This window comes from Lissotriton vulgaris, chromosome 2_1 (assembly GCF_964263255.1).
Source record: "Lissotriton vulgaris chromosome 2_1, aLisVul1.2, whole genome shotgun sequence".
Taxonomy (NCBI): domain Eukaryota; kingdom Metazoa; phylum Chordata; class Amphibia; order Caudata; family Salamandridae; genus Lissotriton; species Lissotriton vulgaris.
The window spans coordinates 989,668,253-989,681,132 of NC_141687.1; the positions used below are offsets into that span (position 1 = coordinate 989,668,253).

At 40.2% G+C, this 12,880-nt stretch overlaps 1 protein-coding gene across 1 annotated transcript in view; it reads left to right on the top strand.

Moving 5' to 3' along the window:
• Positions 1–12,880, top strand: part of XIRP2 (xin actin binding repeat containing 2) — a 1,171,239-nt gene that overhangs the window by 513,664 nt on the left and 644,695 nt on the right. Inside the window, exon 2 of the mRNA XM_086956584.1 lies at positions 3,746–3,899. Within this exon, the coding sequence (XP_086812710.1) occupies positions 3,746–3,899 (154 nt within the window). The remainder of the gene's footprint in view (positions 1–3,745; positions 3,900–12,880) is intronic.

A 12,880-nucleotide genomic window follows, 5' to 3' on the forward strand; every position in this document is an offset into this window, starting at 1 on the left:
CGCCAAATTGTTTAAGTGGGGTAAAAGAGAGGATAGGTGCCCAAGGTGCGGCGAAGGTCCAGCCACCCTGATCCACATGTTCCACGAATGCGAGAGGTTACTATCAATTAAAAAAGAGATGGTAATGTTTTGGGAGGGGCTGCTAGGGCACAAGATCAACCTATCCCCTACCCTGATGATACTGGGACACGATAACTGTCTGGGTCTAGGAAAGGAGGAAGAATACTTCCTATTTATATCTGTAGCAGTCCTCAGGATTCTCTTAGCATCAGGGTGGAAGGATGCCGAACCTCCTACCTTTCAAATGTGGCTAGCCCGTCTACTAGGGCTCCACAAAAAGGAGTCTACTCTTTATAAAAGTCGAGGAAGGAAGACGAGGAAGCTGGGGCTGTTATTCTGGGCAACCTTAGCGAGGTGGAGAGAGAATATTCAGGGTCGGACACCAGTGTGAGGGAGGGAGTGGGTTTGATGCTCAGCTGGAACAGATACAGTATTTTAAATGTAATGTGTTCTGCCCTCAATATAAGGCAGCAATCCTGATTTGATAATCTGGTGTATATATTTTTACCCTGTAAATTGGTGAGATCTTTAAGTACTCAATCTTTTAGATGGATTTTTAGGTTCCATGAACTTTCCTAACTGTCAAGTGATACTAACCACTCTAGAGAATTGCTTTACAATATGTGTTTGTATGGTTTTATAAGTCATGATCTATATTTGTATAAAATGAATTTAATTGAAACTATGAAATGTAAAGTATTAATGTATTTTGGTTCCAGAGTATTTAAAACAACAACAAAAAAAAGAATTACTCAAACTTGAACGCAATCTCTCGGAAGATTACATGAAGCTTGACAGCCCAGATCTAGTTTTAGTGAGTGTTCCAACAATGAATGAGAAACTGGCTGTGAGTAATATTAGAGAGATTTAGCTTGATTTGATCAACTAGAAACTTCAATGTTGTATCTTCTAGGGGGTGTCAATCGTCGCTATACCAATTACTTCAAGACGGTCCATATTTGCACCTAGTAAAGTGTAGTCAGTAATAGACTGAGATCTCAGAACAGTTTGCTCTGTCAGTGCAACCACAATTGAAGGAATATTTAAGATATTAGTCTGAGCCTCCATTGGGTGAAAGACCTTCTTTCCGCAAGCATACACCAAGTGTAGAGGGAGAACAGACTTAATTATTCGCTCCTTGACTAGACACTTTTAGATGCTACTTCATTGTTTTGTTGGTTGTGCATCCAAAACCAGGAGACCTCTCTTGGGGTACCTACTATATTTTTGCTTTTGAGAAGTAAGTTGATATGGGAGCCTAGCTCTCTAAATCTTCCATGTGACTTGATTTACTCCACAGTGGGGGTTAGATTTCGTTTTCTTACAGACCCTGTTGACACTTACTTTGCCTGAGCACAATTTCCTTATGGTCATAATGGCTGGAAGTCAGACCTGCTAGAAGAGAGAGATGACAATCTGGTTTAGAATTTTAAGCACCTGGATTATTTGTCTCACTTGTAAATGATGAAATTATTATTGCGTAAACCACATCTCACTGGAAGTGTAAAATGTTGGTTGGTAGTACTGACCATCATAGCAGATGTTTACAGTGCAGAGGGTCTGCCACTTTAATAGCCAAATGAAGGGAGATTTGCAAAAGAAAGCATGAAGCAAACAATTTCCGGGGTGGAATTGCCCCACCGCCTTCTCCCTGAGCACAATTTCACAGGGGGCTTCCCCAAGCCGCAATGTGGCTGCCTTTGTGCCTCCCCCATGCCCCTCTATTGCCTGCGCTGAACTGGCTGCAGCCCTCTGAGGTTCTCAGCACGATCGCCCTTCTGTCCTCTGCCCTGCACTTGACCCTGCCTCAACCCAACCAGCTCTTCAGCCCTGCTGACATGTTATTGCAAACTGTCGCACATTCATTTTTTTTTTGCATTTGTTGCTTTTTAGGGTAACCCTTTGAGGGTGAACCCACTTTAGCCTGGGGTTTATGGTCTGTTTACCCACCCCCTTAAGTGGCTTTTACTTTTTTTTTGTTTTTTTGAGGACACAGGGACTTTCACCCACATTCTGTAATGACAGCCACATGATTAATTTCCAAGCTAATCATTGTTGGATCTGCAGCTTTGGCTGTGGATCAATACGTGGTCAATGAGAGCTACAAGCTGTATGCTTTAACATTTTTAGTCCATGAACCAAGTCATACACCCACTGAAAATGAAAGCTAAGCTATAAAATAAAATGTTAACTGTTTCAAGTCCACCCGTTGAATTTTCTTAATGGTATCTTCTCAAAAACTATGGATTGGATTTGCACCACAACAACTGAATCGCTCCTTTTGACTGAAGTTCTACTTTCATACCAAGACTGGGATAACTTAGTTCAGTAGCTTTTGTTTTAGGTGCAAGCACGTCGTTTTTAATCCCCACACCCCTTTTTAGGTCTTGTGCGCGACAGGGCATGTGCTGCATGCTCTCTCCCTTGCCAGAGAGATTGTATAGCAAGGGGCTAGCAGCACGTCCGTTGCTTAACATTTGCTGGATTCATTGTCATTCTTATTTGCTCTCTTCTGTTTGCCAAGCCCAGGATGGCTTTACTTCCTCTTCTTTCAGCTGGAGCATGGACCTAGTACTAATTGCTTCAGGTTGATTGCTGTCTTTCCACTCATTTAGCTGGGATTGAAGCACAACTTTTATTTTTATTTTTCCCTTTTATCCTTGTTGAACCCCTTGCCATTAGTAGCTATGTTTTACAATGCACACACACTTCATAGAGGCTCTTTTCTCCTTTGAAATGGATGTTTGTGACAACAGATATTATCTGCTTTTATTGTGACTACAGAAGTTATCTGCTTCCAAATGTATTTTCACTAAGACATGAATGCTATTGCTTGTTTATGTGATCATTTTTATTTTTACCAGATGTCATATTTTTTTCGATTTCATGCTTGGGGAAGATTCACTGATTTGCTCAGAATCACAGAGTATTGTGACGAGACCTAACAAGCATTGTCAAAGCCAGTATGTCTTGCCTTTGAGACTTTTGATTCTGCCATTGCCTTTTTTCCTGCTGTACAGCATTGGTATTGCTGACTTTTTCAACGGTTTGTCGCCATGCTGTAGAGCAGTGTGGCTTTTGTGCAGCATAGCTAAAATAAAAATACAAAATTACTATGATGCATTCACCACTAATGCACCCAAAATACTTTTATAGCATGGCTAAGAAACGTTTACAAATCCAATAGCTTTCAAAGGCAAGATCTATTGGCTTTGCCAATGCTTGCTAACTTTTTTTGCCTCTGAGAAAATAAACGAAAATTGGCCTGCAGGATCCTAGTTGCCAATGGTAATTGAGTGTCTGGGTTTGTGCAGATCTGTCCCTGGTTTCAAGAAAATAACTAGTTTGCATGATGAAGGAATAATATATTGGTAATATTTTCTTGTCAAGCGATATGAAATGTTATTTAGTCTCTGGTCTATTTCACCATTTTTTCTTTCGACTATAAACTCCAGTATTAGTTTTGAAATGAATACTCTTAGAAAATAAAATGTAGAAGAAATGCTGTTGCTGCCTCTCAGATGCACAAGTTCCGGGCTATCTATAGGGTACTGTCATAACATAATAACACAATGTACCGTTTTGCATGGGGAAGGTACGGCTTTTGTAATTGATACCCCAGGAAAACCACATCTGTTTCCTACTGATAGCTTTCAACTAACATCCCCTTTATGTCTTGTAACAGGAAGTAGAGAGCGAGCAGAGTTTACATTCTCCAACACTTAAAAAACAGTCTGGGAGGTATTTGAACACTGCAACAAAAACCTCCGACCAGAAAGGTGGCAAAATATCGTTTGAAAAGATGTCATCAGCAAATGAAGAGGACGTCTTCCTTAAAGGTTAGTCTGTTTTCACTGTTGTAATTGACCAACTCATTAAAAAAAAAGCTGAATTTAGTTTTTAGCACTTCCCTTTTAAATGGTGAACTGCTTTGTTTTCAGGGGGAAATGTCACTGTTCAACACTGTGTGAAATAGTTATTTTAGATTGAACTCTGGGGACATTGCTAGTATCTGTTTTAACTTCTTCGTACATTGAAAGTATTGCCAACTTCACGAATGCAAATAACATGTAAGTAAATGAATGGAAAAAAAACATGAACTCGACAATGGAGTTTGGTTTCATGGAAATAACGAGGCATGCTCCATGCAGTCTGTAAGAAAATGCATGAAATACACAAACCATAATATCAAACAGATCTCTGCGTGCATTTTTGTAGAAAAGGTTGCAAGATTCTCGATAAGGGGTATTATTTTAAAGTTTAATTAAATACAAGTATTTGCTACAGAATGCTGTTTTAATTCGTAATTCGATTTCCATCTGTAGTAGTTAGGTGAAGATCTGCAATGTCACAACGTCACTTCCTTTATTTCGTGTTAGTGCTCTTGGTCCTCGTTGAAGAACGCACAGGATTGTTTCTTTTAACGACCTTATACAAATAAATCGATTATATGACACCTGCTAGCGTGGCTTGCTCCCAGCTCTTGCACCCAGGGCCATCTCGTGGTATTTTGTCACCCTGACAGACTCGGACCGGGGCAATTGAAGCCATTGCGGCATAAATGGAGTGTTGCTCAACTTTCCCAGCTTTGACTTAATACGTGTTTTTTTAGTCGCAACATGTTGTGTAAGGTGGCATTTGCATTATACTAACAGTTCTGAGTGTCATGGAAAATAACACGCATCGATGCTTTTAAACGAAAGCTGCCCTCATAGGAAATTTAGTTTTGAGCGTTTGTAGAGAATCATTGTATCAAAGTAAAAAGAAAATGGTGTCCTGAGAGAGGCTCTGCTATAAGTAAAAACACGAAGAATACGGGTCAAGCATTTAGGAAGAGGATTTTTTATTAACTAGGTTCTTGTATTAGTGGACAAATCTATCCTTTTTTTATAGGACACTACATAGTGTTTATAGAAATGGTACGTTTAGTTAAGTTTCAGTTCCTATTTTACATACACGTATTTATATGTGAATTCTGTCTGTGCCAGGGGTGCCCATCTAAGTCACAATAGGACAGGGCTCATATAATAATGTCCAAAGAAAAAGTAATTATTAAATCCATTTATATTAATTGTAAGGATATGTGCTGAACATGGTTACCCCGAAAATCTGGCAGGGATTTGGTGATTTTCACATATTCCTTTCTCAGTATGAAAGAAGGCAAACATGTTTGTGGTTTGGCTTCTCAGCGAAACCCCTGGCTGGCTTAACAGAAAATTGTTGAATAGATTGAAAACATGTCTGACAGGCCTGCAAGGCTTCAGGGTGCTCTGACAGCATGCTGAATATAGGAAGATGGACAGAGACATCACCATATGCTGGAGTGGGGAACTCATGAACATATTCCGTAAGCCTTTCCATCCTGCATCCCACAGTTCTTCAATAGTTGCCAGACAAATGACTCTGTTTACTACTGTTTAATTGTAATTTGTCCTCCATTGATATTACATCTGGCTCAGGAGTTCCCCTACATGATAGTACTGTAAGGGTATGATGTAAGCAGAGGAAAGAAAAAGTAGTATAGAAGTGTCTGTTTTCTAATCCACATGTGCATCTAAAATGTTTTCAAATGGTTGTCCATGACGCAGCATCAAATGATTTTAGAATGCGGACCATGCTCATCGGGTGATGATCCCAATGTGTAGCATCAAACCTTTAATATTCATGAATGCTATCTTGACACGAGTGATGTAGAGGTCATAGGGAAGCACCCAAATAAGAATGTTGTCCGGGATCAGCGAGGTACCTCACTTTTTGCCCTTCTAATCTCTCAGTAGCATTGAGTAAGGCTGTCAAGGCATTAAGGGCTAGACAGAAGACGAGAAGTCAGACTGCTTTGAAGTATGGATCGGAGTTAAATTCTCCCAGTGACACTCGTGGTCGACGAAAGATCCCGCAGGATAAGGATCTCTATCAAGGGATGTTCTGATTTCCTTCGTAGCTGTAATCAAAATAGTTTTGTTACTGATTTTCTCTAAAACCCAACTGCGTATCATCCAAAAAAGGATTATCCTCAAAAAAGGAGCAAAGTTGAAGATTCATTAATTTTTCTGCTAGTTTGGCTGGGTAAGGAAGTCGAGCTATTAGTCGACAGCTTTTTGGGTCCAGAATATTAAGATTCAGCTTCTTTACGAGAGGAAGCTCTAAGGCTGATTAACACCAGGGTTTTCCCCACTTCCTGGCAAACATGGTAGAGCAGATAACAGATAGATAAAGTGCTATAACTTCTGGTACCGGGTGGACAATCTTCGGGGGGCATGGGTGGAGGGGAGACCCTGCATTAATCTTTGGGACGAGTTCTGCAATCTGTGCCCCCGAAGGTGGCGTGAAATGTCCGAAAGTGACTGACTTGGTTCTTACTTTTGTAGAACTATTATCATAGCAGCTGCTGCAGAAAAGTTTATAGATAGTCAGTCAGTCAAATGTACTTTATTCGATAACTTAATATCATAAAAGGTCATGGTACAATCATTGCAATAACAAAACAATTAATTTACACCTTTTTAAAAAATTCATTCATATTAAATTTAAAATTCATCCTATACATTTTATACTTATTTTAGTTTCTTTTGGCACATACAGAAGAGCAATCTTAAAAACGTTTTAAAACTGTATTAAAAATTATGCTGTACATTAAACTAAATTGTAAAAAGAGAAAAAATGTGTTATTCTGGACTATGTGAGGGCAATGAAGGCGTGGTGCTCTTGTATAGATATTCATAACTTTTTCCTGGAAAAACAGGCTAAGGATTCACAAACATCTTGGTTATTGACTGCTATATTAATTACTGTGGGGGTAGTAAGACTTCTATAGTTTGAAAAAGGGTTGTATTTAAGTCGTTGGCTGTTTTTATTTGTTCTGGGTAGTATTTTGATTTGGCAGCAAGAATTGATTTTTTGTTAACTTCCTAAGCAGATTTTATGTTTTTCCCTCTCCTCTACCTTATATTCTAAGCACAATTTTCACTCTTGTGTAAGGCATTACTGTTTGATGGTCCTTACGGATTCATCAAACCAGGGTTGAGGGTTTCCTCTGTGTCTGCTGCTTGCCTCCAGCATGCATATCCTGGTCTCGAGATGAGGGTCGATAATAGAAGGGGAATCAGTTGAAGCTCATTGGGAATTTGATATTATCTCATAAAAGGGGATGCACTGGATACTAGTCACTGTAGTTTTGTATTGTGAAGTATCCATGTTTTTTTACGCATTATAAGATCCTTCTGAGCCTGCACGGGGCTACTTGGCTTTTAGCTATAATTGGGCGAGGATGCAGCTGGGATTTTGAACAAGCCTTCATACTGGAAGGCTGCCCTGGGTACTTGATGCCATACCTGCTTGTGGAGAGATTGCACTGAGGTTCCACTGAGCATTTTAGTCTAAACCGTAGTTTGAAGAGGCAGCACTGGCATCCGAATGGTTAAACTGCACTGAGAAACGGATGCTGTACATGCACCTGGTGAGCCTGCACTGGTTATTTGTAGCCAAGCCCTACCAGTGTGTGAACTGTATGGCCTTTTGAGACTATTACTAAATAGGGGTAAGAAAGTGTAATGCATTTAAATCCATACTTGCATTTGGAGTGGTTACAATGGAACTTGTGCCTAACCCACTGCTTGTCATAGTTTACAGATTTATGTATAGATTTATATAGCGCAGCTTATCACCTGTTAGGGTATCCATGCGCTGGCAATGAGCACAGGGAGATTCAATGATTTGCCCAGAATCACAGGATGTTGCACTGAGACTCGAACCCAGATATTCCCAGCTCTTGAATCGGCAGCTCTGACTGCATATCTGGAGCTCTACATATGTTGGTTGTGCCTGGTCGGTCTGTGGTTATGTCTGGTAATCTAACGTTGTGAATGTTATGTTATGTTAATAAACTTTCTAATGCGCAACTGATACCCTAGGGTGTCCTGGCGCTGAGCACTGCCTAATTGGTTGCTAGGGAAAAATGACTATGCAGTAAGCAGCCAGGTTTTCAACCCCTTCCTAAAGGAGAGGAGCTGGTTTCCATTTCTCAGGTGAAATGGTAGATTGTTCCAGTATATTGTGGTGCAATACTGGGAGACAGTGGAGATGTAGAAGTCCCTCCTTGACGGACACAAACCTGGGTGTCCCCCTCACCAGCCTAGCTGCCGCATTTTGGATGATTTGGAGCCTGTTTAAAATGTGTCTTTTGAATTTTCAAGTAGGGACCATTACAGTAGGCCAATCAAGACAAAAGGAGCGTTGTGACCGCTGTCCTGAGGCTGTCTTCTGGAAGAAGGAACAGTAGTTTACTCAGAATTCTGAGGAGAATGGTATTTAAGGATTTTATTTCACATTTGAGTTTGTGCCTATCATTTGACGCTGTGTATAGGTGTTAATGGTTTCTCATTTCAAGCTGTCTGATCATGTACTTAATTTGGAAAATAATATATGCCATGTCCAAGCTTTTCTCAGATGCCCAAGGCAGGAGCTGTGAAATGTTGGAGGTTCAGAATACCAAGGCGGTCTTGTCTTTATTCCATCTCATGACTCTTTCATCCACAACCACACACTTCCTGCACTGTTATCTCATTCCTGCAGGTAATTTTTCATCCCTTAAATTTTTTTTGGGGTCATTCTCTTCCTTCGTCTTTCTTCCTTTTCTGCCTTTCTCGCTCTTGTTCTGGGTCAAAGTCAAATGAATGAAAAACTATTTGCAGTCCATAAAAAGATCTTCATTAGACCAGCTGCAACCACTGACTTAAATGAAGCACTGCAGTGAAGAAAGTAACACTAGCACATGGATACTTCACTCACATCCTATCCACCATAATCCTAGACACCGTAACGTTTTTGCAGACTTGAGTTCAACTTTGTGGTAAAAAAGCACAGGGTTTTCTTACTTTGCAAATGTATGATTTGGCACATAGCCGTAATCATAGTGTGACAAAAATGTAGAGCAATAGTCACCGTCTAAGGGAAGGACGGTTAGCGTGCTGGACATTTGAGTATTGGTCCCATCCCACAGACTATTGTGAACACATTCCACAATGTTCCAGAGCCCATATCATAGACTTATATGATCCCAACACAAAATTTCATGACCTCATCCATGGTTGACAAATCCCTGTGTCTCTCAGACGCACAGTAGAAATATTACAACAAAGGACACTTATACCTTAATAAGCACAGACCGACTCGCTTTGCCAATGCTCGTTCTATTCTAGGTTTCATACTTGGTTTACTTCATAGCTTTTGCCATTTTCTTATGTTAAAACTAAATGATTTTTTGCTGAAGACCCAATGTCCTTGTTCTCAACTAGATTTTGGAGCCAACATAATCCTACTACCTCCCCAGATGAAACAATCCTGATTGTCTGTATGAATAAGATATGTTCTGCGGAATAGATGTAGAGTTAGCATCAACAATTTTCAAACATGTGGATTCATCGTGTCTGTTGCCAATCACCCAAAGCACTATAGAATTCGATTTCACCATTTTAATATTTACGGGACAGTCACTATATACAGAGGACCGCAGGGAAGTCTGCCCCCCCCCCCCCCCGGCAGAAAGGGAGGGCCTAAATATAGCCCAGCACATACATTTACAGGTTGGTTTTGTGCTACCAAACACCATTTTAGATTTTGGTGAACTGGTGGCTGGTAGCCTGTATGTGGAGGTAATTTTGTCCCTCCCTCCCATCCCTTTAGTTAGGGCTTCAGAGGGGGGTTAAACAATGCCTAGGGTTTTTGAAGGCAGTGGTTGAGACTGGTGCGCAGGGGCGAGGGTTATGTACGGTGTCGCTTGAAAGAGGTGCTCCGGGGGGCATGAAATGTTTGACAGGAGTTTGCAGGAGTTGTTTGGCGTTGCCTGTTGGAGAACCATGTGAAAGGGGAAGGTAGTCAGGTAATTAAAGGCTCAGTTTAGGACATATGTTTACTTACAGGTTCATAATGATACTCCTAGGATGAAGGGGAATTGAACAATGAAATGTTGAAATGCAATACAGTTAATGAGTTAGCTGCAGGATGGGTATATTCAGTTGGGATCGTAGGGGTGGGATAAGGGCTAGTTCAACGGATGTATAGTAAGGTCTTAGTTTTGTAGGGCGGTTGGCCAGGATATGTTGTGATGTGCACCTGTTTCAATAAAGCGTCCTGTTCCACAATAAAAATTGGTCAGTGTCTGTCTGCACCCCTCCCTTCCAAGTGCTTTTAGGATAGTCTATATCGAGCTAATTAGATTTATGATTAGGTTCTTAAGAACTTTTGTTTCCATTAAATGTAAGGCAGCCTGAAAATAACAAACCCTGAATTCTGCCAGCTTGAAGTTGACTTCTGTTGAAAGCCTAAAATTTTATTTAAGTATTCTCATTTCTCAATCAGTGCCCCAAAAAGTACCCTGGTTTGGTTGAAGTCAGTAACACGTCACTTGAAAGTAAGCCAGTTTTATGCTGCATGCCTCTGAAAGGGATACATACCTCCAATTTCAGGGCTTTTTCTTACAATAGTCTTTAGAGAATCTATTTCTAGAGCAAAAAGAAGAAGAAAAGAGGGAGACCGTCTCCTTCCACTTCCCAGATTTTTCATTCTTTGACCTGATCCTATTTCCCAGAACCCCAGTCTTTCGTGGCAAATAATTGATGGACCCCTAAACACACTTTATCAGAACCTAAGATTGAGGACCGCCAGGCTCTGTTTCTGTGTAGCCTGTGTATTGTGTCCTCCTTACATTATACGGAGTTTTGATATCCTTTACAAACATTGATAGGCTCGAATCACCCAGCGTTATCAGATGCTGGTCTAGGCTTGATACAAGAATCCTACTGAAGATTGTTGAATGGATAATAACAGGTGCTGTAACTCTTATAACTTACATTCTCTGGAATCCTTTCCTGGTTTCTGAGTTAGTGAAATGTTTGTCCCTTTCCCACTCTGTCAAGGTAATTAATAACTTTGATACAGATCTAGAGAGTCTCTGTAGTGGTTTCTAAAATTCCAAGGTGATCACATTGGGTCCTAATGCCTTGTTTGACTTGCAGTGTATGGCTTCCTTAATTTCAGTTACTCTCCATTGTTCAATCTGAGTTCTTCTGTTTGTAAGTGGGTAAATGTATAAGTATAAGTGTATCGCTCTTTCAGCTCTAATTTACACCCCTGGCATAAAAATGTTGTGAAAAAGCTCCGCCTGCATTTAATACACTTTTTGGTATTTGGTTTTAAGTACATGAGATTTAAGTTGCCACATGTTCAACTACACTGTCACCATGCCATCAAATGTATTCTCCTCATTACATTTGCAGATTCAATATACAATAGGCCTTATTTGTCTGGAGCAGTGCTGATTGCCCCATCAGTTTTTAAATTGTCCCGACCAGCCCTGAAATGGTGGGTAGATTATTATTGGCCCTTTCGAGAAACACATTCTCCTCATATACAGTCTGATCTTGTAGTCCTTTGTTTACAGACCTGGAGGTTAATTTAGAAGGTGGATCCACCTCATTCAACTGGCTTTGCAAAGATTTACAATGTTCAGAATATGTGCTTGGCAGGCGATCCATGTTCATTACTGTGGTGACACAGAGCTTGGGGCGTTCTTTATATAACAAAAGAGCATGTGTGCAAGCTCCCAGCTTTTTGAACATACTGCACTCTACAGCCACTGCCGTCTCCTCCCATCGCATGCACTCTTTCCAGCTGAAGCCCTCAACCCTGATTAATGCTCCTAATAAGGTATATAACTTGTCCAGGTTGTCCTTTGCCTTCTTAGAGGCCAGAGCTTTTGGCTCACCACTAACACTGTGCCAAATTCAGTGAAGTAGTGCCTTGCCAGAAGCACCGTTGCCCCCATCCATGCTGCCAGTATCTTGGTAGTCATGCTATCTTATCTGCAAAACAAATACCTTCCACACTGCTCACCTCTGAGTCTCTGTCAAAGAAGCACAGTAACACCGGGGGACGTAAGCCAGGCTGTTATAAATCGTTGGTGAATAGTACATTGATGTGTCCGTCACTCCGATTCCTCCTAATAGCTGAGGATCGCCCTGTTGCCATCTTCATCACATCCGTGGGCAGCATCACTACCTTAATCCTGGTCATGACTGCCCTTGTGTCATACAAGCAGTAACATTAAAGTTCTCATCACGGTATATGTAGAACTTTCAACCACATTTTTTTGGTGTCCTTTGTGCACATACTTCTTAATGAAACACTCTTCTTAAGTTAAAATTACTATGTTTGGCAGGTATATGGAAAACTAGAAAGGACGGTCATTATGAAACTCAAAACAACGTTATCTAATTGACCATTTCAAAACTAGGGTGATTCCAAATACTTTTAATTCCTCACTAACTTCAACAGCCGTAGATTTAATATAATTCCATCTCAAGGGATTCAATGTTAGTCTTTAACTGAATTTGTGACTGATGACTGCTATTGCACATCATGGGAATTGAATACTGGACATGATTTAATTCTCCAAGTTTACTCTCGCCAAATTTGCACAAGGTTTGAAGATGGAAGACAGATTGTTGTGAGAAAATGTATTGGTACTACTGTGAACTAATCAGCAAATTTAATAGATACATTTCCAAAAGCTTTAGGTAGGTAACTGTAATTATGCAGCTTTATAGAAATGAAATCGATTTAAGAATACAAATTTGACTTGCAGTAGAAGTGAAGGTAACCTATATGACAAGTTATGATATATATGTTTTTGTTTTAACAATTGGATTATCAAAATACAGATCACAATCATCTAGGAAATAGTGGTTTTAATTCTAACTGTACAAATTGAGGAAAAAAAAACCTAGCGAGGTGCAATCATTCACCCCACCTTCAAAGTTAGGTT